The following is a 25,606-nucleotide window of genomic DNA, read 5'->3' as shown; positions in this document are numbered from 1 at the left end:
GTGACTCCCATTAGGTGGTTCCAAGCCAGGAATAAACTATAGCCATGGTGGCTCGGAATGTAGCTTCAAATAAGCAGCCACAAACCTGGCCTCAGCTTACAAACTCAGCCTTAGTTTGCATCATACCCTCTCCCAAGTCCAGCACAAGTGGCAACCAACCATAGGTCTCTTTGTAGCTCTTACCAGATGGCTCCCAAATGGGTACAAACAGTGGCTAATATTGGCCTGCACTGGAGCCCCTCCTAGGAGACTCCAGAACCAACACACCTGTTGGCCAGCTTCATATCAAACCAGAGTACCACCCAACCAGCTCAGACCAGCACCCCTCTAAAACAACTCTTGCTACATGGAGTCAGCCCCCACACGACAGCTTGACTGCTATAGTTAAGTGATCTGGGCGACTGCACCACTGGGCCCCACAGGGTACTACATAAGGTCACTCTGCCAAGACTGCAAGATGTAGTAAGCTGACCTAACAAAAAGAAACATTCAGAGTCAGCCAAAATGAGACAAACATGTCCCAAATGAAAGAAGAGGATAAAACCCCAGTAAAGAACTAAACAAAATGGTGATCTGCAGTCTACCCAGAAGCAGAGTTCAAACACTGGTAACAGAGATGCTCAGTGACTTAGATAGGAAGCATAAAAATGGAGACAGAAAACAAACACATTGAGAAATGAAGGCTACATTAGAGGGAATGAACAGATTAGAGAAAGCAGAGGAATGAATCAGAGCTGGAAGATGGGTGTCAGAAAATATCCAGTTGGAACACAAAAGTAAATAATAAAATGAGGACAATTTAAGGGACCTCTGGGATAACATCAAGCATAACAGAATTTGTATCATAGGGTACCAAAAGGACAAGAGAGAAAGGGATTAAAAACCTATTTGAAGAAATGAGTGAAAACTTCCCTAGACTGGTGAGTCTGTGTCCCAAACAAGAGGAACCCAAAACGCCCACATAAAGGCACACCGTAATTAAAATGCTAAAGGTTAAAGACAAAGAGAGTCTTAAAAACAGCGAGTTATATGCAAGGGAGCTCACATAAGAATTTCTCAGAAGAAACTGTGCAGGCCAAAAGGTATTGACATGAAATATTCAAAGTGAGGAAAAGCAAGGGCCTACCCAGCAAGGCTATCATTTAAAATGAAAGGCAAAAGAAAGAACTTCCCAAACAAGAAAAGCTGAGTTTATTACCACCAAACCAGTATTACAAGAAATGTTAAAAGGATTTCTTTAAGAAACGGGTGAAGGGGATCAAAAATATAAGAAAGTGACAATAACCTACCAATATTTTAGTGTAAATGGATTAACTGTTCCAATCAAAAGACACCTGGTTAGCTGAAGAGGTAAGAAAACAAGACATACACACACACACACACACACTGCCTGCAAGAAACCCACTTCTGACTGACAGACATGGACTAAAAGTGAAGGTATGGAAAAAGGTATTTCATGCAAATGGTTATGTAAACAAACAGGGGTAGCAGTACTTATATCAGACAAAGTAGACTTTAAAACAAAGGCTGTAACAGGAGACAAGTACATTCTATAATGATAATGGGGTCAATACAAAAAGAATATAACCCTTGTAAACATTTACACTTCCAGTTGGAGCACCTAAACATATAAAGCAAATATTAATGGACACAAAGGGAGACAGTAATCCAGTCATACATAATTGGGGCTTTAACACCCTATTGACATCAGTGCATAGATCATCCAGACAAAAAATCACAAGAAAAGAGAAGCCTTAAATGACACATTAGACCAAATGGATTTAATTGATATCTTTAGAGCATTTCACTCCAAAGCAGTAAAATATACATTCTTTTCAAGTGCCCATGGAATGTTTTCTAGGTTAGGCCACACTTTAGGACATAAAACATGTCTCAGTAAATTTAAGATTGAAATAATATCAAGCATCTTCTCAGACCACGATGCTATGAAATTAGGAATTAGTTACAAGAAGGAAACTAGAAAATTCACAAATACATGGGAGCTAAATAAAATACTAAACAATGAGTGAGTGAGTTAACAAGATCAAGGAAAACATCAAAGAATACCTCAGACAAATGAAAATAGTGACCTACTGACACAGCAGTTCTATCAGAAATTCATAGCAATATAGGTCTCTACCTCATGAAAGAAAAAAACCCCTCAAATAAGCAAGCTGACTTTCATCTAAAGGAAATAGGAAAAATAAAACCAAAATCTAAAGTGAGTAGAAAGAAGGAAATAAGAAAGACCTGAGCCCTGACTGGATAGCTCGGTTGGCAACAGCATCGTGCTGAAACACAGAGGTGGTCAGTTCAATCCCTGGTCAGGGCACTTACAGGAACAGATCAATGTTCCTGACGTCTCTGTTCGTCTCTCTCTCTCCTTTCCTCTCTAAAATCAATAAAATAAACATTTAAAAAAATACCTGAGATTAAGTAGTTAAAAGGTGAAATTTATAATTAACTGGACTCAAGGAAATGACACAAATAAAATCAGAAATGAAAAAAGTGACAAGTGACACCAGGAATACAATGAAGTATAAGAAAATATGCCAGCAAATTAGACAACCTGGAAGAAATGGGTAAATTCCTGGAAACATACAGTCTTCCAAGACTGAATCATGAACCCAAAATCTAAATAGACCAATTACAACCAATGAAATTGAAGCAGTAGTCAAAAAATTCCCAACAAGTCTTGGACCTGATGGCGTCAGAGGTCAATTTAACTAAACATTCAAAGAATTACTTCTAGCCTTCTCAAACTATTCCAAAAACTTGGGAGGGAATGTTCCCAAGCTTATTTTACAAGGCCAGCATTAATCTGATTCCCAAACCAGACAAAAACAAAAAATTATAGGCCAGTATCTCTGATGCAAAAATCCTTAACAAAATATTTGAAAACTGAATTTCCGGATACATTATAGATCATACACCATGATCAAGTGGGATGTGCGATTCGTCCTAGGGATGCAAGGATGGGTCAGTATCCACAAATCAATCAATGTGATACACCACATTAACAGAATGCAGGGTAAAAATCATGATCATATCAATAAATGCAGAAAAAGCATGAGGAAAATCTAACACCCATTTATGATAAAAACTGTGCCTGACCTGTGGTGGGGCAGTGGATAAAGCATCAACCTGGAACACTGAAGCTGCTGGTTTGAAACCCTAGGCTTGCCTGGTCAAGGCACATAAGGAAGTTGATGCTTCCTGCTCCTCCTCCATTCTCTCTAAAAATAAACCTATACTTAACTCACATTAAAAAAAAAAAAAATTCCCTAGCCGGTTGGCTCGGTAGAGCGTCGGCCTGGCGTGCGGGAGTCCTGGGTTCGATTTCCGACCAGGGCACACAGGAGAAGCACCCATCTGCTTCTCTACCCCTCCCCCTCTCCTTCCTCCCTGTCTCTCTCTCCCCCTCCCGCAGCCAAGACTCCATTGGAGCAAAGTTGGCCCCCGGCGCTGAGGATAGCTCTGTGGCCTCTGCCTCAGGCGCTAGAGTGGCTCTGGTCGCAACAGAGCAACGCCCCCTGGTGGGCGTGCCGGGTGGATCCCGGTCAGGCGCATGCAGGAGTCTGTCTGACTGCCTCCCCATTTCCAGCTTCAGAAAAATACAAAAAAAAAAAAAAAATTTTAATGGAGATAGACTATATTTCAGCATAATAAAGGTCAGTCAGATATGACACTGACATCTAACATCATATTCAATGGTGAAAAGCTTTTTCTTTAAAGATCAAGAACATAAGAATGTCCACTTTCACCACTTTTATTGAAGATAATAGTGGAAGTCCTAGCCACATCAATCGGAAAAGAAAAGGCACTCAGATTGCAAAGGAAGAAGTAAAACTATCATTAGTTGCAGATGACTCTAATAGAATCCTTAAGAATTCACCAAAAAACTATTAGAATTAAAGTAGCAGGATACAAAAATAATAGAAATTGGCTGCATTATATACATCCATAACTATCAGAAGGAAATTAAGAAAACAATCCCATTTACAATTGCATCAATAAGAATAAAATACCTAGGAATAAATTTCACCAAGGAAGTAAAAGACCTATACTCAGAAAACAGAAATTGAAAAAAGATACAAATAAATGGAAGGATATACTGTGTTCATAGATAGAAGAATTACCATTAAAATGGCCGTACTACCCAAAGCAATCTACAGATTCAAGGTAATCCCTCTCAGAATACCAATGGCATTTTCACAGAACTAAAACAGTCCCAAAATTTATATACAATTGCAAAGACCCAAATAGGCAAAACAGTCTTGAGAGAGGAGTAAAGTTGGAGGTATCACACTGGTATTAAAACTATACTGCAAAGCTATGGTAATTAAAACAGGATGTACAGGCATAAAAACAGACACAAGTCAGAGGAACAGGTTAGAGAGCCCAGAAATAAACTCACACCTTAAATTAAGGTCAGTTGATCTATAACAAAGGAGGCAAGAATATGCAATGGAGTGATGCCATTATCTTCAATAAATGATATTGGGAAAACTGGAAAGACACATACAAAAGAATGAAACGAGGTCACTTTATACCATAAACAAGAATAAACTCAAAATGGATTAAAGGTTTAAATCCAAGACCCAAAACCATAAAACTTCTAGAAGAAAACATTAGAGTAAGCCATATGACATTGCTTAGTAGGATTTTTCTTATATGTTCCCTTTTGCAAGAGAAACAAAATAAAAGGAACCACATACAGTGGGTCCTCAGGTTACACGTTTCGAGTGTATGACGCTCACTCCCATAAAAACTTAAAAAATTGAGATGTGTTTCGGTTTATGCTGTTAGTATCGTATTACAGACTTTGTGGGCAAACTAGTTTGGTTGCGCACAGCAGAATAAGCAGTAACGTGGCATATGAGTGAGGGGGTTGGCGCCCCCCAGTATGCTTACCTACACCATTTTGGACTGTCAAAAGTGCAAATGTTGTGTTTGTGTTAAGGCCAGGGTGTGTTTGGACTTACACCAAACCTCGGGTTATGTCACTGTCACGTTAACCCGAGGACCCACTGTATATCAAACTAAAAAGTTTTTGCACAGCAAAGGAAAGAAAATGAAAAGATCACCTACTGAATTGAAGATACTTGCCAGTGGTACATCCAATAAGGGGTTAATATGTAAGAAACTCATACAATTTAACACGAAAGGAAACCCGAGTATAAAATGGGCTGAAGACTTGAATAGAAATTTTCCAAAGAGCACAGATGGCCAACAGACATAGGAAAACATGCTCAACATCAGAGAAATGCAAATTAAAACCACAATGAGATATCACTTCACACCTGTCAGAGAGCTATCATCAATAAATCAACAACCAAGTGTTGCAGAGGATGTGATATGGAGAAAAGGGGACCCTGGTGCTACTGGTGGAATTGTAAATTAGTGCAGCCACTATGGAAAACAGTATGGAGTATCCCCCAAAAATTAAAAACAGAACTGTATGACCCAGCAATTCCACTTTGGTATTTATCTGGAGAAATCCAAAATATTCAAAAAGATATATGCGCCCCTATGTTCACTGTGGCATTATTTGTAATAGCAAAGATATGGAAGCAACCTTAGTAGCCATTGATGGATAGAAAAACATGTTCTATACAATGGAATATTACGCAGCCATAAAAAAGAATGAAGTCTTACCATTTGTGTAACATGAATGGACCTAGAGGAGATTATGCTAAGTGAATTGTGACAGAGAAGAACAAATATCATTTGATTTCCTGTATATCTGGACTCTAAAAAACAAAATAAATGAACAAATAGTTTCATAGATTCAGAGAACAAATTGATGGTTGCCAGATGGAAGAGTGGTTGGGAGGAGGGATGAGTGAAAAAAGTGAAGGCATTAAGAAGTACAGTTGGCACTTATAAAAACAGTAAGGGTGTAAAGTACAGCATAGGAAATACAGTCAATAATATTGTCATACCTATGTACGGTGTCAGATGGGTACTAGATTTATCGGGGTGACGACTTCAGAAATTAATGTCTAATCACTATTTTGTACACCTGAAACTAATGTAATACTGTGTATCAACTGTAATAATTAAATTTTTTTTTTCAATTTATTTTGTCAACCACAAATCACCAACAATATAGTGGGTATGGCAGGGTTAGAGACAATATGTAGACAGAGCAAGCAAGTAGTAACTTTTATTTGGTTCAGGAGAGGCACAGATGGAGGACAGACTGACAAGGAGCAGTTAGGAGCTTCAGGTAATTGTCCTCCAACTCCTTACCAGGATTTAAATGAAATGTGGACAGTGTGTTTTCTAGCAAATTGCCCAACAACGTGTTCTTCAGGTTCTGAGTAAAATTTTGCTTTATCTACAGAGAGAAAAAGAAGGAATTGGAACGTGAAGAATTATGGAAAAAACTAGAGGAGCTAAAACTAAAGAAAGCTCTGGAGAAGCAGAACAGCGCTTACAACATGCACAGCCTTCTCAGCAACGCAAGCGGCGAGTAGAGCGCCCGCAGCTGTGCTGGACAGGCACCGTTTTGTACACTTTTTTGAAATATGTAAAAATTATGAAACAAACCTCATCAGTATAATTAAAAGGCCAATTTTTTTCTGGCAACTGTAAATGAAAACTATATGGACGAAACATAGCTCTGTGCTATATCATGGCCACAATATATAGTAACGTGTCTAATCATTGATTTGTGTCACTTCTGAAGTTTCACAGAAATGAACTTTATCATCTATAATAAGAGTGAGATAATTATGGGAGTGGTAAGAATTATGACTTGAATTCTTTGATTGTGTTGCACATAGATATAGTGTCTGCTCTGTATATTTTTCCCGTTTATAATGTGCTTTTCACATTGCTGCAGACCTTAGTGACATCCTAGGAAAAAGAGTATTTCCTAAAATAAAACTAAGGTATAACCTTTACCCTTCCCTTTGTCCCTCTCAGAAATACGATGGGGGAATTAACCTGCCCTTAGCCTTCTTTCATTGGAGATATTACTGTACTCTGGAATTTGAGCAAAAACTTAAATCTCCAGGCTTTTTAAAGCACAAAATATAAACACAAGCTGGGAAAGTAAACCAAATTCTTCAGACTGTTCCTCACAATATCCCCCTTCCTCTGCAACTGCCCAGTGAGGAACAGAGTAGAGGCAGCGCAGGGGACACTCAGCCTGCCTCTCAATCCATTCCTCTGCCCCTCCCGCCCCCAAAGGCTGAAGGCAGGGCCCTTCCAGTCCTCCCCACCTGCCCCTCCAGTCCCTGACGGGGATGGAGGCTTTGAGTCCCACAGTGTGGGGACAGAGTGCTCAGTGTCACTGCCTGGCTTTATTTAAAGGAAATGCAGTAGGCTTCTTCTGTTGAGTGCTGAGACAGCTGACTATAGAGAAGTCTTGTATGTTTTTACTTGGTCAAGTATTTCTAACAAATTTTGTTATCAGAGTACCATTCCAATCTCTTACCTTGCAGTTGTGTGGAGAACTGTTTTGTAATGAAAGATCTTCATTGGGGGATTGAGCAGCATTTAATAAAGTCTATGTTTGTATTTTGCCTTATGTTGTCGCTGCTTTCTTCAGCTGTTTAGGCATCGATGCTGACCTCCTTTACATATATATGATACTTACAGAACACACGTGTATTTAGAAATCTTGAAGGCAAGTTATGGGATTGAATTCCAACTAAAACAGAACATTGTGCTAAATTGAGTGTTCTGGCCATTTACTAAAGTATATCTGTTTTACAGAGTATCTGCATAAAATTGTAAGTTCTAGGCTACCCCTCGTGTCCCTTTATGTTCAGGGGGTGGGTTTACCTTACATGTTACAGACCTAGGAGGAAACCTCAGGACCTGTAGGAGAGCAGCAGTTTTTGTGAGGAGCAGGGGAGACTGTAGCAGTCAGAAGTCAGGCATCGTCAAGTTTTCAACGACAATGTCTGATTCCACCCTTGCAAACCATGAAAACCTCCAGCACGTTCTACACCTGTTCCTAGGTCCCTGTGAAAGCCCTCCTCTCACTGCCTGCAGCTCCCCGAGAGCCCCTTCCCTCTTAGGGCAGGACACCCATTTTACCGTGTCCCCAAGTCCTTACCTCCGCAGTCCAGATCAAGGTGTTCCCGCCAGGTCCTCCCCGTGAACCCCAGGCCAGCTGGGGCTCCGACAGCTGGGGCGGCACAGGTAGGAGGGCGAGCCTGCTGCGGGCAGGAGAGCAAGCTCCCGCCCTTCCCGAGGGCGAAGGGAGGTGTCAAGGTCCGTTCTGTGGAAGGTTTAGGCACACACATCTTTCACTGAACAGAAGCCAGGCTGCAGCTAATAACTGGTAGTTTTCTTTTTGGTGAGCTAAAAATGCTCACTTCCTAATTACCTACTTATTCACAAGCACAAGTAAGAGGTCTCAACTCTCCACGATATAGAAAGTGCAGTTTTAGGCTGCTCATTGGAGCAAGTTTTATTAGACATTTAAGAAATATTGAGTGATATTAAAGAGGTGTGTCATCTTCAGCGATAGTTTCAAAGTACATACCTGTCTCTCAGTACTGCTGATGTATGTTTTATCCCTGGCTCAGCATTTGCCCTGCAGCAGAGACGAGGCCTAGGCTACAGTTTGTATCTGCGTGCTTAGGGTACAGAAAAGTAGCAGGAATATTTCTTTACAAGTTTATTTGTAAAAATTCAAGCAAAAAACAGCTTTTGCTCTTAAGTTAGACACAAAATGCTACCAAGTCCTCTCTGATGTAAAGAACATGTAAATAATTTAAAACCCTGGAAACAAAACATATACCCTTCAATCAGCCTATGGCTACCATGTGAAAAATTCTCAGACGGTGGCTTGGTCAAGTTAACAGCTCTTCATGGGGCTTGAGTCATCCTTCTTCCTGCCCACCCTGCTCTTCCTGGCGGTCAGGATCTACCTCGGGAGTCCAGATCCATCATCCCAGGAGTCCCGGCTCTCGCTGCCTTTCATTTGTAGGCCACAGAATGAAAGGGCACTCGTACCTACTGATTTAGCAGATATTCATACTGGCACACCGATTCCTTTTGAATTAGCCTAACCTTTATTTACCTGTTAATGAAATCATCAAAATACACTGGATAGACACCTACTCTGTACATTTGTGCTAGTGCTTTTGTGTTAATCACTCTAAACTCTTATACCTCATCAACAGAAACTAACCAGACAGGCAGGTGGCTAGTCAGTCCACAGGAAATCTCATTACTAGATTGCAGTAGCTTTAAAAGCCTCCTTTAACATTTAAAAAATGAGAAAGCTTGTCAGAAACAGGACAATGTAAATGACAGATGATACTGGGCACAAGGGTGTGTTTGCCTTTGTGTCAAGTGCGGAGGTTTCAAAGCGTGACCCACACATCTGTCTAGATACACTCTCGCATCCACGTTAAAAACCTCAGGGGAAAAGCCCCAGGTGACTAGCAGAGCTTTCATAACCTGCTATCGCTGAACTAGACACACCAGACCAAACAGGACAGGCGGCTCTGACAAGCCTTCAGACTAGATACATATCTAATTCCATCTTCCACAAACCCTACTCATGGCATAGTCAAAAACTGTTCATTAATAATTTAAGTACTTAAATAACTTCCAGGTTATCCACTGGGTCTGTTCCATTAGGCTGGTCCTCCCAGCAGGGCCCGTTTCCGCAGGTCGGTTCAGGAGTGCTTACGGCTCAATTCTTCAAGTGGAAGTGATGAGAACTTCCGTTAACGTGGGCGGTTCTAGGAACACGGTCTCTTCAGCTTATGTGGTTCGTTGCCTGACCTCTTTTTTTGAGGTATCTCTTCCTAATTTTGATCATCCATTTCACACTCAGTTTGGCAAACTCGGCCGCTTTAAATAGTGCCAAGAAGGCCCCACAGAGAAGAGCAATTGTGTTCCAAGGATTGGCAGTGATTATCTGTAAAACAGAACCAGCTCAAGTTTATTAGTTTGATTCAGTTTTGATTCCTTGGTCATACTGGTATCATGGGGGCAACAAAAACACCTGGGTTCTAAAATGGTCGTCCTCTCCACTTCATTCATACTTGAAGCCCTCCCTACAATAAAGTGATTTGGAAAGAAAAAATTGTTTCTGAAAATAGCTCTGTGCAAAGAAGATGCTCAGTACTGAGCTTTAAATTTTTGGCCCACAACAGGTGACCCTGCTTTGAGACAAATTTCTCCAACCACCTCGTATGAAGGATGAAAGGCAGCTCCCGTTTTCTTCCCATCTCAGAGTGACCTCCATGCCTCCTCCCATCCAGCCCAACAGCTGTCCTTCCCCTGTCACCTCGTGGACCCCCGCCTCCAGGCTGCCCGGCCCCTCCGCGCATGTTCGCCTCCTACCTAGAGCCAGTAACCCTACAAGGCTCCTCAGAGCCTTTCTCTGGCCGCTAAGCCAAACCCTGACTCGACCAGCAGTATTATCCCACTGTCTCCGTGGGCGGTTACTGTCTGGAATTAGTCACTTGACAGCTATAGACGGCCCCTCACTAAATGTTACACTCTCCAAGGCCAACGTCCTATCTTGAATTTCCAAGTTCCCCAATCATGGTAAACAGAGCACTTTTAAGCCCTAGTTCAGCAGGGTGACCTTAGTCTGAACCTCAGGGCTCACCTGTGGAAAATGGTTCTATCACCCGCTCTTTAGGACTGTCATGAAGCTGAGTGACAACGCAAGGCAGGCCTTGAACACTGGCCCATAACAGACACCTCTTCTTGAATACAGTAGGGTGAAAAATGTCTGGTCACATGATTGCCGTGTAGCGTCCCTACTCTGTAAGCCTGTGTCAGTCCACGATTAACAGTGATGGTGGGTAACAATGGAGCACATCCGGGTCACAGAGACACTCCTTGTATAAGTCTCAGCTCTAAAACATCTTCCCCTAAGCCATGACCACGTCGGGATGCTGTGTGATGCTCTGGACGCCCATCAGTGTTATCTGGGACTTGCCCTGGTGGACGGTATCTCATGAATGTTCCTTTAGCAAAGCTGTGTCATTATTCTTCCCCGTCAAGACTGTTGGTCTGAAAATTTGGCATTGGTACATTTTTTTTATCTGTACCTTTCTACTCTCACTTATCACAAATAAGTTCTTACCCTACAGAGAACCATTGGAAAAGAATGGTTTCCCAACAGCAGTAATCTAGATGTTCGCTTAATGCTTTCTACTCAGCTCAATTAATATTACCACTAAGCACGTCCTCTGTACTGAGCACTGTGCATCAGAGAGATGATGAGCAAAAGACGAAGTCCCCACCTTCCCAGGGTCAGAGTCTAGTGATAAAGACAAGATCAATTCAACACACACGCTCCAGGACACGAATGTCACAAACACAAAGGACCAGCTGTGATCTGTGCCAGGAAGGAAGATGACAGTCTGCAAGGACGCGCCTGGTCCTGGGTGTGGGCTCACACAGTCAGTCAATACTCACATCTTGCACTTTCTGGATGAAAGGATCTTTCCATTCAAACACCACGAAAAACAACTGAGCGCTTTTTTCAGCAGCTGGCCTCTGGTCAATGTAGTTAACCACGCTTGTCTAGGAAACAGAGGAGAGAGAGCAGTGTCACCTGGCCTGGGCCTCAGAGAAGGAAAGCATAGTTGTGGACTCTCTGTCCTCACATCGTCTTGGGAGAGAGACCATCTACACAACGTCCTGAAACTGGTACCAGAGCCCAGGCCTTACCTCGATTCCCTGGGGAAATGGATAGGATCTGGGATGTACAATAGGTGTTTTAGATCATCACTGATTAAACCGTATTCAAAGATTCACCATTAAAAGTCATAAAAAATCCTAAATTTCAAAATACCGAATCTTAAGAGCTGAGTATTTCAATCTCTGAGTCTACGGGGACAAAGGGCAGCCCCAGGGACTCACAAGGCTGGGCGTCCCTGGGAACAGTTGGTCAGTATGATCCATGGATTGTGTAAGCGTCCTGTGGTGTCGCTGTGAGCAGATGGGCTCCAGGGCAGTAGCCCCGCCCCAGCCTGAAGGGTTGGGATCACCCGAACTCAGCCTCTACACTGCCTTCTATAAAACAGGGACAAAGTGCCTATCCCACTGAAGGTGTGGCACTCAAGTGAAGCGATATATAGTATATGAAAGGATCTTAAACCTTAAAACACATTATAGAAACATTTAAAATTTTGAGTCTGTATCCCCTGCCAAAGGATTCCAATGGAGACACTAATACAAAGCACATTAATCATTCTGCAATGTACAGGCTGGCCAGGGCCTGGGCCCCTGTGGGTTCCGATCACAGCTAGGGCTCAGCAGAGCCTGGGTGGACCGGGGCTGCACCCCACTCTGAGGGGAGCCACGGAAGCTCCCTTCCCAGCTGGTGGGGGCCAGACAAGAAAGGGCTTGGCATTCTTGGAGAAAAGTGTGGAATAAAAATTCAGGAAATGCAGTTACCTTACAAATAGGAATAACTGAAGGACCTATGCCACGGGAGCTATTACATCGAAGGCAGAAAGAAAGCTTGTCCCCTTGAAGAAACCTGGCTCTGCACACGTCCACAAGCTCCGTCTGGCCAGTGACAGTCCTGTTGGCCGGAGTGGGTCCTCCTACTCCAACCCGGCCCCTTCCTAAGGCAGCCCCTCGGAGCCCAGCCCACAGGGCACCCCTGGGAGGAGGGTCCCCTGGCTGCCTCTGCAGGGCCCCAGTCACCGACACATGGGGTGGCCAGCTCTGGGTGTGGCTTCAGGCAGGAGACAGCCACTGCCCCAGTGGAGGCCACATGGGCTGGGGTGCAGCCTTGCTTTTGGTGGCCATTGACAAACAGCCCTGTCCCATCCCCCGCTCCCCAGTGTCCCACTTTCTCCTCTCAGTTCCCATAAAAACTTCTGAGCAGGCCTGACCAGGCAGTGGCGCAGTGGATAGAGCGTCGGACTGGGATGTGGAGGACCCAGGTTCGAGACCCCGAGGTCACCAGCTTGAGTGCAGGCTCATCGGGTTTGAGCAAAAGCTCACCAGCTTGAGCCCAAGGTCGCTGGCTCGAGCAAGGGGTCACCCGGTCTGCTGTAGCCCCACGGTCAAGGCACATATGAGAAATTAATCAATGAACAACTAAGGAACTGCAATGAAGAACTGATGTTTCTCATCTCTCTCCCTTCCTGTCTGTCTGTCCCTATCTGTCCCTCTCTTGACTCTCTCTGCCACAAAAGAAAAAAAAGCACTTCTGAGCAGGCACCCAACATACTTATAACTCCATTCAGAAGTGATGTAACATGACTAGTACGGTTCTATTGTTACATGCATTATAAAACATTGAAAAATAGAGGATCTTAGCCCTGGCCGGTTGGCTCAGTGGTAGAGCGTCGGCCTGGCGTGCAGAAGTCCCGGGTTCAATTCCCGGCCAGGGCACACAGAAGCGCCCATCTGCTTCTCCACCCCTCCCCCTCTCCTTCCTCTCTGTCTCTCTCTTCCCCTCCCGCAGCGAGGCTCCATTGGAGCAAAGATGGCCCGGGCGCTGGGGATGGCTCCTTGGCCTCTGCCCCAGGTGCTAGAGTGGCTCTGGTCGCGACAGAGCGACGCCCCGGAGGGGCAGAGCGTCGCCCCTGGTGGGTGTGCCGGGTGGATCCCGGTCGGGCGCATGCGGGAGTCTGACTGTCTCTCCCCGTTTCCAGCTTCAGAAAAATACAAAAAAAAAAAAAAAAAAAAATAGAGGATCTTGCTCCCTTGAATGTTGTCAGTTTGACTCAAACTCGTAAGAATTTTTTGAAAAAGTACAAAAAGATAGTTAGCATTTTACTCCTGTGTCCCACCCAGTGCGTCATCCAGCCCACAACACTCAGAGGCCACTGTATCCGGTCTCTCCTCTGCAAAACCCCCATCTTTTAGGTGGCCGCCAGCCTCTCACTGCGCAGGGGCGGGCACAGAGCTAAGAACACGGCCAGGTGTCAGCGCAGGGGTCATTGCACCCCGTGTGGTCTGCGAGGACCGGCTGTACCAGAGGGAGGGGGCCTGGCACGGGTGCAGCAGAACCCGTGAACTCCTGCGACGGGCCCACTCTCAGCAGCCAAAGCCCGTGAGGCCCGCTCCCCTGCGAAGCCCCCACCCCCACCCAGGCTGATGTCACTGGCAGCTGAAGCAGACCAGCACCACCCACCTCCTGCCGGAACTCCACTGCTTCTCGCCCGTCTTCCTTGGTCTCCACCAGGGACATCTTGACCCAGGTGCGGAAGCCCCCGGAGAACTTCCAGCTGGAATAGGCGCTCTCACAGGCCTGCATGAAGCGCACCCTGTCTGAGCTGGAGGACAGAGAAGAGAGGTCCAAGTTCGTGAGGTCTAACGGCAGGGTGCAAGCACATCGCCTTCTGTGTGGGCATCGGCAGACACTTCCCACCCCACCTCCTCCGAGCTCTGCGTCCTGTTCCACAGGGAGAGGGAGCAGCCACTACCTCAGCCAGCTGCCCGATCCCTGAAGTCCCCAGGGGAGGATGCCTTCCTCCGGGCTCCTCAGACAACTGGGACTTGAGCCGTCCTGAGGTACCCTCCCCGGCCTGTCTGCCTCCCGGCCCCCACCCCACACCCCCGCCTAGGGCAGGGCTGGAACAAGACAGAGTGGACACAGTCCCCTGGGGACACCGAAGAGCCACCTGTGCAGGAACTCCTGGAAGGAGGAGAAGAGGAGGTAGTCAATGGCACTGAAGTCCTCGCTGCTCTCGTTCAGGCGAAACTGGAGGAAGACCAGCTCCCGTTTCTTCACCTCCCGGGGCCCCCGCACGATCAGGGCGGACTTCTGCAGACACAAAGAGGACTCGGGGTCGCGGGCTGCGCCGGACCCGCAGGCCCACAGACACCGGAGACTAGGCCTGGAAAGCCCGCAGTGGCCCCAGTCACCAGCGGCCACACCCTCCCACGCTGCCGGGGCCGAGCTCAGCACAACACGTCCTCTGTCCACTCCCCTCACTGCTGGCCGCACTATGGAAGCTCTTTACTGAGAAATCAACTTCCCTCTGCTGTGTGCACAAGTGTTTTCTTACAGTAGCTTTCCTGTTAACTCTTTTCAGAATGTCATTTGTTTTATGAAGCTCTAAATCTGATGTCGTGAAATCTATAAACCATTTTTTATGGCTCTGGGTTTTCCTAGCTAAGGAAAACCAGAATTATAGCAATATTTCCCTATGTAGCTTTAGAGTAGCTTTTAAAAATCTTTTTTACATTTAGAGACAGCTTTGTATATGGTGTGAAACAGGGACCTAATCCCAGTCCCCCCACACTGGGATGCAGGCTTGGTCACTCTGGGTTACGCTGGGACATGGGACCAGGCAGGTCCCCACCTGTCACTGCCCCCACCCCACCCCACCAGGCCGTTTGGCTGTTTCTGTACACGTGCTCTTCTAAAGCACTTTAAAACTGCCTTAAGTTCTTAAATCAACTGGGACTTTTAACTGATGCTGGATAGATTAATTTGGGGAAAAATATGTCTTTACATCAACTTTTACAAATGCTCTAGCTACTGAAAGAGGGACCCCACACCCGCTGCAAACCTAGGGTGCTACTTAACCACCCCCCTTACTTTGTCTGTGACCTGTGGATCCTGAGAGGTGCTACACATGCTCTAAGGCAGGGGTCCCCAAACTTTTTACACAGGGGGCCAGTTCACTGTCCCTCAGACCGTTGGAGGGCCGGACTATAAAAAAAAACTATGAACAAATCCCTATGCACACTGCACATATCTTATTTTAAAGTAAAAAAACAAAAAACGGGAACAAATACAATATTTAAGATAAAAAACAAGTAAATTTAAATCAAGAAACTGACCAGTATTTCAATGGGAACTATGGGCCTGCTTTTGGCTAATGAGATGGTCAATGTGCTCCTTTCATTGACCACCAATGAAAGAGGTGCCCCTTCCAGAAGTGCAGCAGGGGCCGGATAAATGGCCTCAGGGGGCCGCATGTGGCCCGCAGGCCATAGTTTGGGGACCCCTGCTCTAAGGTGATGGTGGTTTTTACTTCTAACAATTTTTGCCTAAAATACACAATTGGTACACTGTTTTACACATAAAGATAGATTTATGACTGTTAAATCTTCTCAGCGGAGACTGGTGGAGCTGAACCTCTTCTCCACATTAAGCATCCCTGCTTTAACCCTTTGCACCTGAAATTCCTTTGGACTGAGGTTCGTGTTGTCATTCCACTGCTGGTTATTGCTGCACTGTCCCCAGGGATCTCCGTCTATTTATTCTCAACCTCTCCATGACGTGTTCAGTGGCAGCAGAGAATGCTAATTGTCCCCAGTTGCTTAGCTACTTCCTCCTGCAGAGCTAGAACCGCTACCCCAATCCCAGATTTTAGCAGAACACAGTCGCCCTGGGGGACCCCCATTTCTGGCCCTGGACGCGGCCACGTGATGAAGTTCCTGGAACGTGCAGTGACTCATGCCTCTCGTCGGGCGTCACGCCCTCCACCTCGCACCTCCTGGGAGCCGGCGTGTGCACACAGGCTGCGAGCCAGTGCTGACCGCAAGGACCGGGACAACGTCCAGGGGATGGCGGAGTGCCAGACACCTGCACGCCTAGACTGTCCCCAGAGAAAGAACAGACTTCTCTCTGGCCTCGGCCACCGTATTTGCTTGGGTGTTTCTGTACACAGCTCAGCCTCGTCTCTGAGAAGGGCCTAGGGTGTTTTCTGGAACTGGAGCGCCATGGTAACCACCACCTCCAGGAAGGGGGCATTGGCTCCACAGCCGCGCTGGAATACGGCCGGTGGCGAGGAAACACACTGGGCCTGCAGCCTGGGGGCCGTGACCCTCACTGTGCCAGAGCAATGCGCCTGGTAAACACAGGCTAGGTTATAATGAGGCAGGAGCAGGAGACTAGAAAACAAGGCGAATCTGAAGGCTGACAAAGTAGAGCCAGACGAGACGCTCGGTCAGACTCGACAGGACGCAAGCAGCCAGAAGCCTACACGTTTTGGAGAATGTCTCACTGCAAAGATGTGGGGGCAGTAGGGCAATGACAAACCCACCACGCCGTCCAGGACTGTCCAGTCCACACCTCCACCTCTGCAGCGGGAAGTGGGTGCCCAGAGCTGTGTGACCGGGGAGGCCACATCTCTAATGTCCACTCCAGATACAGCCGGACAACCACCGCCAGGGCAGCTGCTGCGCTTCCCAGTCTCCCCTTCCCCGGGGTGGGGGTGGGGGTGGGGGGGCTCCCGCGCTCCTCAGGGGCCTCCCCCAGGGTGCGGGCTGGGCAGGCGGGGTCTGGCAGCAGCTGAGCTGCGGACACCTGGGCTCCAGTTGGCACCTGTTCCCAGGGAAGGAACAGGTTTTTAGCTCTTCATAAAAAAATTTTTTTTAAATCATTCTCCTATTCATTTAAATTAGCTTCAGTTTCCCTGTTCGAGAGTCTGTTCTGTTTGTTCCTCCTGGTCCTTTCATGTTTTGAGTTTCCTGTAAATGTTCAGTGCCCCCGAGTTCTGCAGTCTCATGGTCAGGGCCTAGTCCAGTTGGGGGCGTGGGCGTCTTCCTAGCGGGCTCTCTGACAGGCTGGCCCTGGTCTGGGGCCGACTGCAAGGCACAGCGGGCAGGGACACCAGCAGGTGACACTCCCCCGAGTTCTATCCCCGAAGGGGCTCCTTCCCCATCGTTCTCTCCCCCTCCCACTGAGGAGGTCAGGGCCCAGTCCCTTCTACTCCAGTCCTCTGCTGCCCCATATCCAAGCAGGGAACCTCCAGGGCCTGCGCAGACAGTGGCCCCAGGGCCTTCTACCCAGAAGCAAGCACTGCCCCAGCAGCTCTGCGTGCCCCGGGGAGCCGGGTCAGGAGGCCCAGACAACCCCGACCATCACCCCACACCTGCCCAGGGCAGGGGGCTCCTTGGGGGAGCTGGCGGCCCGGAGCAGCGGGAGGGAACCCCCTCCATGGTGGCTGCTCCAGCACCGGCTTGGGGACGGTTTCCCCGTCTGACCAATTTGCTGTTTGTGTTTCACACCTATCCTCAAAATGTCTGGTCAACCAGTGATGCCCCTTCTTGGTTCTCAGGGCAACTGTGGATCTTTTATTCTATCTTTTATAGGAGTAGGGGTCATCTCAGCAGGATTTTGGGAGGAAGCCTAGGATAATACTAACACAATTCACCTTAAGAGCCACTCCGAGCTCCCTGTCACCCCGAAGAGCAAGCCCCACCCCGCAGCCTGCTTCTCTCCCGGCCACTGCTCTGTCCACAGCGCCACCTCCCGCCGCGCGGGGCACCGGACCCTCAGACACAGCAGCTCTGGTAACTGCCCGGAGCACCAGCCCAGCGCACGCGCTCCCCGTCGTCTGGGCGCAGAGCCCTCTGCCCGGATAGCCCTTCCTTCCTCTCTCTGATCTGGGAAACTCGACTCAGCCTGTTCAGTCCTTTCTGCAACAAGGATACGGGATGCAAAGGGAAGATGTGAAAAAATACAGAATCCCCTTCCTGCCTTCACCAGCCGCTCTTCCGCTGAGCTGTGTGGCTGCGTGTGACCGCAGGGCCAGGACCGTGGTCCCTGCTCCCAGACCTGCACTCCTGCTTTACGACGGCTCGTTTCAAACACAGAGTCCCAGGCCTCACCTCCTGTGATCAGCCCCGCACAGAACCTGGGAGTTGACATTATCAACAAATACTCTGGCAATTCCTTTGAGCAGTCAGGTAGGGGACCTGCTCCCAGACACACCAGCCCCACTCGGCAGCCTGTCTTTGTCCCGCCAAGAACAGGACCTTATCGTGATGTAGGGAGTCCCCGGGGGTCACTATGACTAGGCTGCAGGCCTCACTGCCCTCCCTGAGTGCAGGTGAGCCAGCCACGAACACAACCCACTCAGAACAGCCAAAGACACATGGAGGCCGCCCAGTAGAGAGAAGACTGGGCCCCCGGTGTGTGGGTCCAGGGCACGCTGCCCAGGCCCAGAGGGGACTTACCAGGGTCTGGTTGGAGAAGGGGTCTGTGTAGTTGATCCTCTGGGTGGTGCAGTTCATGTCCCCGGGCTGGCCCGGGCTCCTCAGAGGAGGAATGACCTCATAATGGTGCTTACAACTGAGCAGCTGGGCCTGACCGGGGTACAGGGCAATACCTGGGGGCACAAGGGGAAAGCACAGGTCAAAGGGCACAGCCCCAACCACATCCCTACAGTCACCACACACTTGCACACCCACCAGCAACCTGACTAAGCTCAGGACTCCTGGCGACTGCAGAGGAGGGAGGAGAAACGGGTTGTCGAGGTGGGACGCCAGCTCCCCGGCCCCTAGAGGCCCTGCTCTAATAAGGACACAGCGCTCCTCCCAGAGCCCCTTCCCAGGCTTGTTATGTGATGCGGCCCCCACACGCCTGCACCAGACGCCCTGTGCACTGAGGGGCCTTCGGGATGCAGCCAGTCCCCTGGGACCAGCACCCACCTGCCATCACTGGGGGGCCCGGTCGTGGCTTCCCCAGATCTCACGCTGTCTCTCATCGCCTGCTCTGCCTGGAGCTCCAAGTGTGCACGTCTCCCCCTAACAGCCTCTCCCTCGGCCCCGCCCAGCTCCTCGTTCGGGCTCCGCCGCTGGGCGCTATTCCATTGCAGCGGTGGTAACGACAGAGCAGCGCGGGGCCTCGGCCCAGGTGGGGCTCAGGGACCAGGAGACCAGAAGCAAGTAACTCACCGAGGGCAGAGCAGGCACAGAGGAGGGCAGACAGGCCAGGAGCATGACCTGCACGCCTGTTAAGAATCTCCAGGCAGCAGGGACCTGGGCCAGGCTCTGCCCTGTGAGCAGGCCAGCGGAGGGTCCCTGGGCGTCCTGCGGTCACAGCCTGAGCACACAGAGCTCATGCCTCCACAGCCAGGCCCAGGCTCCCAGAACCCAGGGCCAGCACCCTGCCCTGTAGCAGAGATGATGCCCCACTCGGGGCCTGGCCCATGCTGGGGCGGGGGCGAGGACAGCCTGGCAGGCAGGGCCCCACCCTCCTCTGTGCAGAGCGCCCCGCCCTTCCCGGCTCTGAGTGGCCCCTCCAGGCTCTCCGCGATGGGGGGGTGTGCCCCACACCCAGGCTGAGCTCAGGCTCCTCCCGTCATGCCCCACTCCAGTGGCAGTGCCAGCTCAGGGAGCATTTGCAAATGGATGCCCAGACCTGGGCCCTGAGACCTGTCCTAGCGGGCTCTACCTGGGGCATCATAGCGATCCACCTCCTTGTAAGACACCGACATGACGGGGTGCTTGAGCTTCTCTCGGAAGTCCGTGATGGTCTGGTACACCAGGAAGACGGCCACGGCCATGAGCAGCAGGTAGATGAGGATGAGCAGCACGGAGAAGACGTTCTTCAGGCAGGCCTTGCTGACGCGGATGCTGCTGGCCGCAGACTCGCTGTCGAGGACTGAGGACAGCAGCACAGCGTGACCCTGAGTGCAGAGGCAGGTGCGGCCCAGGAGGTGGGCGACCCCCAGGCCCCTCCCTTGCTTTACCGAGGAGGCCAGGTCACTGCATACCAGACCTGCCCGCCTCACCTCCACCCACAAACCATAATACAGGGCCCCTATCTACACTGACTACTCATAGACTTATCAGGAAGGGGACCCTGACGGGAAGGAGGGACAGACAGTTGCATTCCAACGAGGGAGCCTGTGCCAACCTACCTCTCAGGCCTTAGCCCCCCCTCCCCTCCCACCCCCAGCTCCGGCTGTGCTGAGCGGCCTCTGCCCCTCCAGCATGCCCGCACCCTGAAGCCCGGCCTGAGCCCTTCTCTCACAAGCTGGTCCTGACTCATCCTCCAGGTTTCGGTTTAAAAAGGCGTGCCTCCGAGGAAGCCTGCCCTGACCCCTAACGTTATTTGGGCACGCCTTCCCCAGTGCTCCCAGGCATCCATTTGTGCCCTGTCATCACTCTGCAAGGTCACTGTCTACATGTTTTTTGATCCCCCTAGGCTTTCAGCTCCGTGACAGCAGGGCCAAGGGCCAGTTTTGTCCACACTGGACCCCTTGCCCTTCAATGTTGTGCCTGGAACACGGCCGGCATTCCGCATTTACATGGTGACCAACTGAACGGCTGATTAAACGTGTGCTGAAGCCCACCCCCCCAGCTCTGCTTCTCCTGCCTGCTTGCAAACCAGCCCCAGCCTCGATTACTCTGTTATAAACTGAACTGTGTTCCTGGTGCCTAACATTCATACGCTGAAGCCCTAACACCCAGTGTGACTATTTAGATACAAAGTGTTTAAGGATGTAATTAAAGTTAAATGAAGTCATATGGGTGGAGCCCTAACCCGATAGTACTAGTGTCTTTATAAGAAGGGGAAGAGACACCAGGGATGCCGCACACAGAGAAAAGGCCACAGGAAGACACATGGAGAGGCTGACGCCTTCAAGTGAAAGAAAGAAACCAAACTTGCTGACACCCTGACCTTGGACTTCCAGCCTCCAGAACTGAGAAAAACCTTCTGTTTAAGCCCCAGCCTGCGATACATTGCTGCAGCAGCCCGAGCTGATGGCGACATCCCACAGTGTTCCTCGTGCCGCCTCTCCTCGGCTGCAACTGGGTCCCGAGGAAAAACCCTGGGTCCCCCACAAGGCTCAGGATAGAAGGGAGTCTGAAAGTAAGTTCAAAAAGATATGTAGCTGGCTTCTGGCTCCCACCAGTGACAGAGGAGCTTGGTCATACCACCCTTCTACATACAGATAACCACTTTAAAATTTGGACAAAATATTTAAATTTTATTTGAAGGTACCAGAGAATGATCAAAAGAAGGCAGACAACGGAAGACAGTCTACTCTTGAAAGAAGAAAATGGCACATACATATATATTTATATATTCATACATACATACATGAATAAGTAAATAGAAGATGATGAGAACATCACCTGCTGAGATTTGTAAATTTGCAACTTTCTGGCTTGAGGTGCTCACCAATGTGTATAAGGCATCATTCAAGGAAATAGTGGACCAAGTTCAGGGCTGGCAGAGCAGTCAGAAAGTCATGGGGAAACCCTAAAAGGGAGGGTCACACATAGTGGGGTGAGTCCTCAAATCTGCAAATAAATATGTTCAAATTCTTGGCTAGACATTCTAGGTGGCCCAGCGAAAAAGCAGCAATTGGTAACCGAAAAAACTGAATGGACACCCTGGCTGGTTTGCTCAGTGATAGAGAGTCGGCCCAACATGTGGATGTCCCAGGTTTGATTGCTGGTCAGGGCACACAGGAGAAGTGACCATCTGCTTCTCTACCCTTCTCCATTCTCTCTTTCTCTCTGTTGTCCTCCCACAGCCATGGCTCAATTGGTTTGAGCGCACTGGCCCCAGGGCCTAAGGATGGCTCTGTGAAGCCTCCACCTCAGGTGCTAAAAATAGCTTGGTAGCAAGCATGGCCCCAGATAGGCAGAGCATCAGCCCCAGATGGGGTTTGCTGGGTGTATCCCAGTTGGGGCACATGCCATAGTCTATCTATCTCCTCTCCTCTCACTTGGAAAAGAAGCGGGGGAAATTAAACTGAGTGGAGATTTCAATTGCTGCTAATGGAGAGAACACAGGAGTTTGAAACTTGAACCTTGCCACATTAACTACCTAAGAGATTCATAATAGAATTCAGAAGCCACATAATGTATCATTTATAATATCTAGTGCTCTATTAAAAATCGGTAGACAGGGAATGACAAGAAAAAACTACCCATACTAAAGAAAAAAGAGCAGTTTATAGAAACCAATGCCAAGATGACCCAGATACTGCAATTAGCAGACAGGAACTTTACAGCATTTAAAAAACCCAAAGAAAACTATATACATAAGAATGAGGCCCTGGCCGGTTGGCTCAGTGGTAGAGCGTCGGCCTGGCGTGCTGAAGTCCCGGGTTCGATTCCTGGCCAGGGCACACAGGAGAGGCGCCCATCTGCTTCTCCACCCCTCCCCCTCTCCTTCCTCTCTGTCTTTCTCTTCCCCTCCCACAGCCGAGGCTCCATTGGAGCAAAGATGGCCCGGGCACTGGGGATGGCTCTGTGGCCTCTGCCCCAGGCGCTAGAGTGGCTCTGGTCGTGACAGAGCGACGCCCCGAATGGGCAGAGCATCGCCCCCTGGTGGGCGTGCCGGGTGGATCCCGGTCGGGTGCATGCGGGGAGTCTGACTGCCTCCCCGTTTCCAGCTTCAGAAAAATACAAAAAAAAAAATAATGAACAGAGGGGAACTAGAAATGATAAAAATAAACCAAATGGAAATCCTAAAGCTGAAAAAAAATATATATATACTGCAGTGTCTCAGCAGCATAAGATCACAGAAGAAAGAGTCAGTGCAATGGAAGTTAAATCAATTTGAAAAAAAGATTAAAGAAAAAGTGAATAGAGCCTAGATAACTGTGGGACGGTATTTAGCAGTGTAACAACATGTAACTGAAGAGACAGAACAGGTCACAAAGAGTATTTGGGGGGAAAAAGCCCAAATATCCCAAAATTGTAGGAAAAAAACATTAATTTGCAGATCCAAAAAGCTCAATATATACCAAGAAGGATAAATAAGAAAACCACTCTTAGGCAAATCATAGTCAAACTGCCAATAAGAAGGTAAGACAAAAATCCTGAAATAAGCCTGGAAATAAAAAGAAAGACACATTACATATAGAATATTGTATCTAATGATAAGTAACTTTTGATCAGAAATAATGAAGGCCAAAAGACAATGGAATATCTTTAAAGTGCTGCTGTCTATGACTCAGAAATAAAACGAACTAGTAAAACTAACTTTCAAAAATGAAGGTGAGCCCTGGCCGGTTGGCTCAGCGGTAGAGCGTCGGCCTAGCGTGCGGAGGACCCGGGTTCGATTCCCGGCCAGGGCACACAGGAGAAGCGCCCATTTGCTTCTCCACCCCTCCGCCGCGCTTTCCTCTCTGTCTCTCTCTTCCCCTCCCGCAGCCAAGGCTCCATTGGAGCAAAGATGGCCCGGGCGCTGGGGATGGCTCTGTGGCCTATGCCTCAGGCGCTAGAGTGGCTCTGGTCGCAACATGGCGACGCCCAGGATGGGCAGAGCATCGCCCCCTGGTGGGCAGAGCGTCGCCCCTGGTGGGCGTGCCGGGTGGATCCCGGTCAGGCGCATGCGGGAGTCTGTCTGACTCCTGTTTCCAAACTTCAGAAAAATGAAAAAAAAAAAAAAAATGAAGGTGAGCCTGACCAGGCGGTGATGCAGTGGATAGAGTGTCGGACTGGGATGCAGAGGACCCAGGTTCGAGACCCCAAGGTCGCCAGCTTGAGCGTGGGCTCATTTGGTTTGAGCAAAAGCCCACCAGCTTGAATCCAAGGTCGCTGGCTCGAGCAAGGGGTTACTCGGTCTGCTGAAGGCCCACGGTCAAGGCACATATGAGAGAGCAATCAATGAACAACTAAGGTGTTGCAATGCGCAATGAAAAACTAATGATTGATGCTTCTCATCTCTCTCCGTTCCTGTCTGTCTGTCCCTGTCTATCCCTCTCTCTGACTCACTCTCTGTCTAGGTAAAATAAAAAAAATTTAAAAATAAATAAATAAATGAAGGTAAACTAAAGATATACTCAAAAACAAAAGCTAAGAGAATTCATCACCGAGACCTGTACAAGACCTTCTAAAGAAAATCCCAAACGGTAAAGGGAAATGACACTAGCTTCTAACTTTCAAATGTATAGTAAGAAATAAAGATCACTGAAATGTTAAATAGTTGGGTAAATATAAAAAACTATATATATTTTAAATTTAAGATTGTCTAAAGCAAATGTCTACAACAATATGGTAAGGTTTATAACTTGTACGAATGCAGAACAGAGAAACAAAAACCACATGAGACAAATAGGAAACAGCAAAATATAAGAACCAAATCCAACCACATCAATAACTACATTAAATGTAAATGAACCAAACACTCCAATCAAAAGGCAGAGACTGTCAGCCTGGATGAAAAACAAGATCCAACTATATGCTATCTATAAAAAAAATGGACTTTAGTGACATAGCATCATGGAACAGTGAGAAGACTCCATCATTTGTCCCCCTAAATTTACAGCAAGCTCCTGACCTGTGGTGGTGCAGTGGATAAAGCATCGGCCTAAAATGTTGAGGTCACTGTTTCAAAACGCTGGGCCTGCCCAGTCAAGGCACATATAGTAATTGATGCTTCCTCCTTCGCTCCCTCTTCTCTCTCCCGCTCCCCTCTCTAAAATGAATTAAAAAAAAATTTTAATTTACAACAAGTTGGACAATTATAACTCAAAAAAGGATTCCCTATGTTTAAAAGATCCACACATCCAGCTGTCTGCAGGTGGGCATACTGGAATGAGTAGGTAAGGTGGGACAGGGGATGGTGCTGCAGATGCAGGTCAGTGTCCACCACAGCTTCAAAAAATGTGGTACCAGGAAAGCAGTAAGGCTGCAGCCCTAACACCATGGCCTAGAGCAGGGGTCCCCAAACTTTTTACACAGAGGGCCAGTTCACCTTCCCTCAGACCGTTGGAGGGTCTGACTATAAAAAAAAACTATGAACAAATCCCTATGCACACTGCACATATCTTATTTTAAAGTAAAAAAACAAAACGGGAACAAATACAATATTTAAAATAAAGAACAAGTAAATTTAAATCAACAAACTGACCAGTATTTCAATGGGAACTATGGGCCTGCTTTTGGCTAATGAGATGGTCAATGCTCAGTTCCATATTTGTCACTGCTAGCCCTA

The 25,606-nt window shown here is 48.0% G+C and overlaps 2 protein-coding genes across 4 annotated transcripts in view; one reads left to right on the top strand and one right to left on the bottom strand.

Annotated features, from left to right (window-relative positions):
* PPP2R5A (protein phosphatase 2 regulatory subunit B'alpha) overlaps positions 1 to 7,540 on the top strand; it is a 62,103-nt gene extending 54,563 nt beyond the window's left edge. Inside the window, exon 13 of the mRNA XM_066361789.1 lies at positions 6,350 to 7,540. Coding sequence (XP_066217886.1) covers positions 6,350 to 6,482 — 133 coding nt within the window. The 3' untranslated portion in view covers positions 6,483 to 7,540. The remainder of the gene's footprint in view (positions 1 to 6,349) is intronic.
* An 865-nt stretch (positions 7,541 to 8,405) lies between these two features.
* PACC1 (proton activated chloride channel 1) overlaps positions 8,406 to 25,606 on the bottom strand; it is a 49,824-nt gene continuing 32,623 nt past the window's right edge. Inside the window, exons 3-8 of one of the 3 annotated variants that reach the window (XM_066361785.1) lie at positions 20,096 to 20,305; positions 18,877 to 19,028; positions 14,583 to 14,725; positions 14,093 to 14,234; positions 11,413 to 11,520; positions 8,406 to 9,895 (exon numbers count right to left, since the gene is read on the bottom strand). In XM_066361785.1, coding sequence (XP_066217882.1) covers positions 9,734 to 9,895; positions 11,413 to 11,520; positions 14,093 to 14,234; positions 14,583 to 14,725; positions 18,877 to 19,028; positions 20,096 to 20,305 — 917 coding nt within the window. In that variant the 3' untranslated portion in view covers positions 8,406 to 9,733. Of the gene's footprint in view, positions 9,896 to 11,408; positions 11,521 to 14,092; positions 14,235 to 14,582; positions 14,726 to 18,876; positions 19,029 to 20,095; positions 20,331 to 25,606 lie in introns of those variants that run through there. The other 2 variants (XM_066361786.1, XM_066361788.1) reach the window with 2 other exon arrangements.

This window comes from Saccopteryx leptura, chromosome 2 (genome assembly GCF_036850995.1).
Source record: "Saccopteryx leptura isolate mSacLep1 chromosome 2, mSacLep1_pri_phased_curated, whole genome shotgun sequence".
NCBI classification, from domain to species: Eukaryota; Metazoa; Chordata; class Mammalia; order Chiroptera; family Emballonuridae; genus Saccopteryx; species Saccopteryx leptura.
Note: the sequence above shows the minus strand (reverse complement) of the source record. Positions and strands in the feature narration are given on the sequence as shown.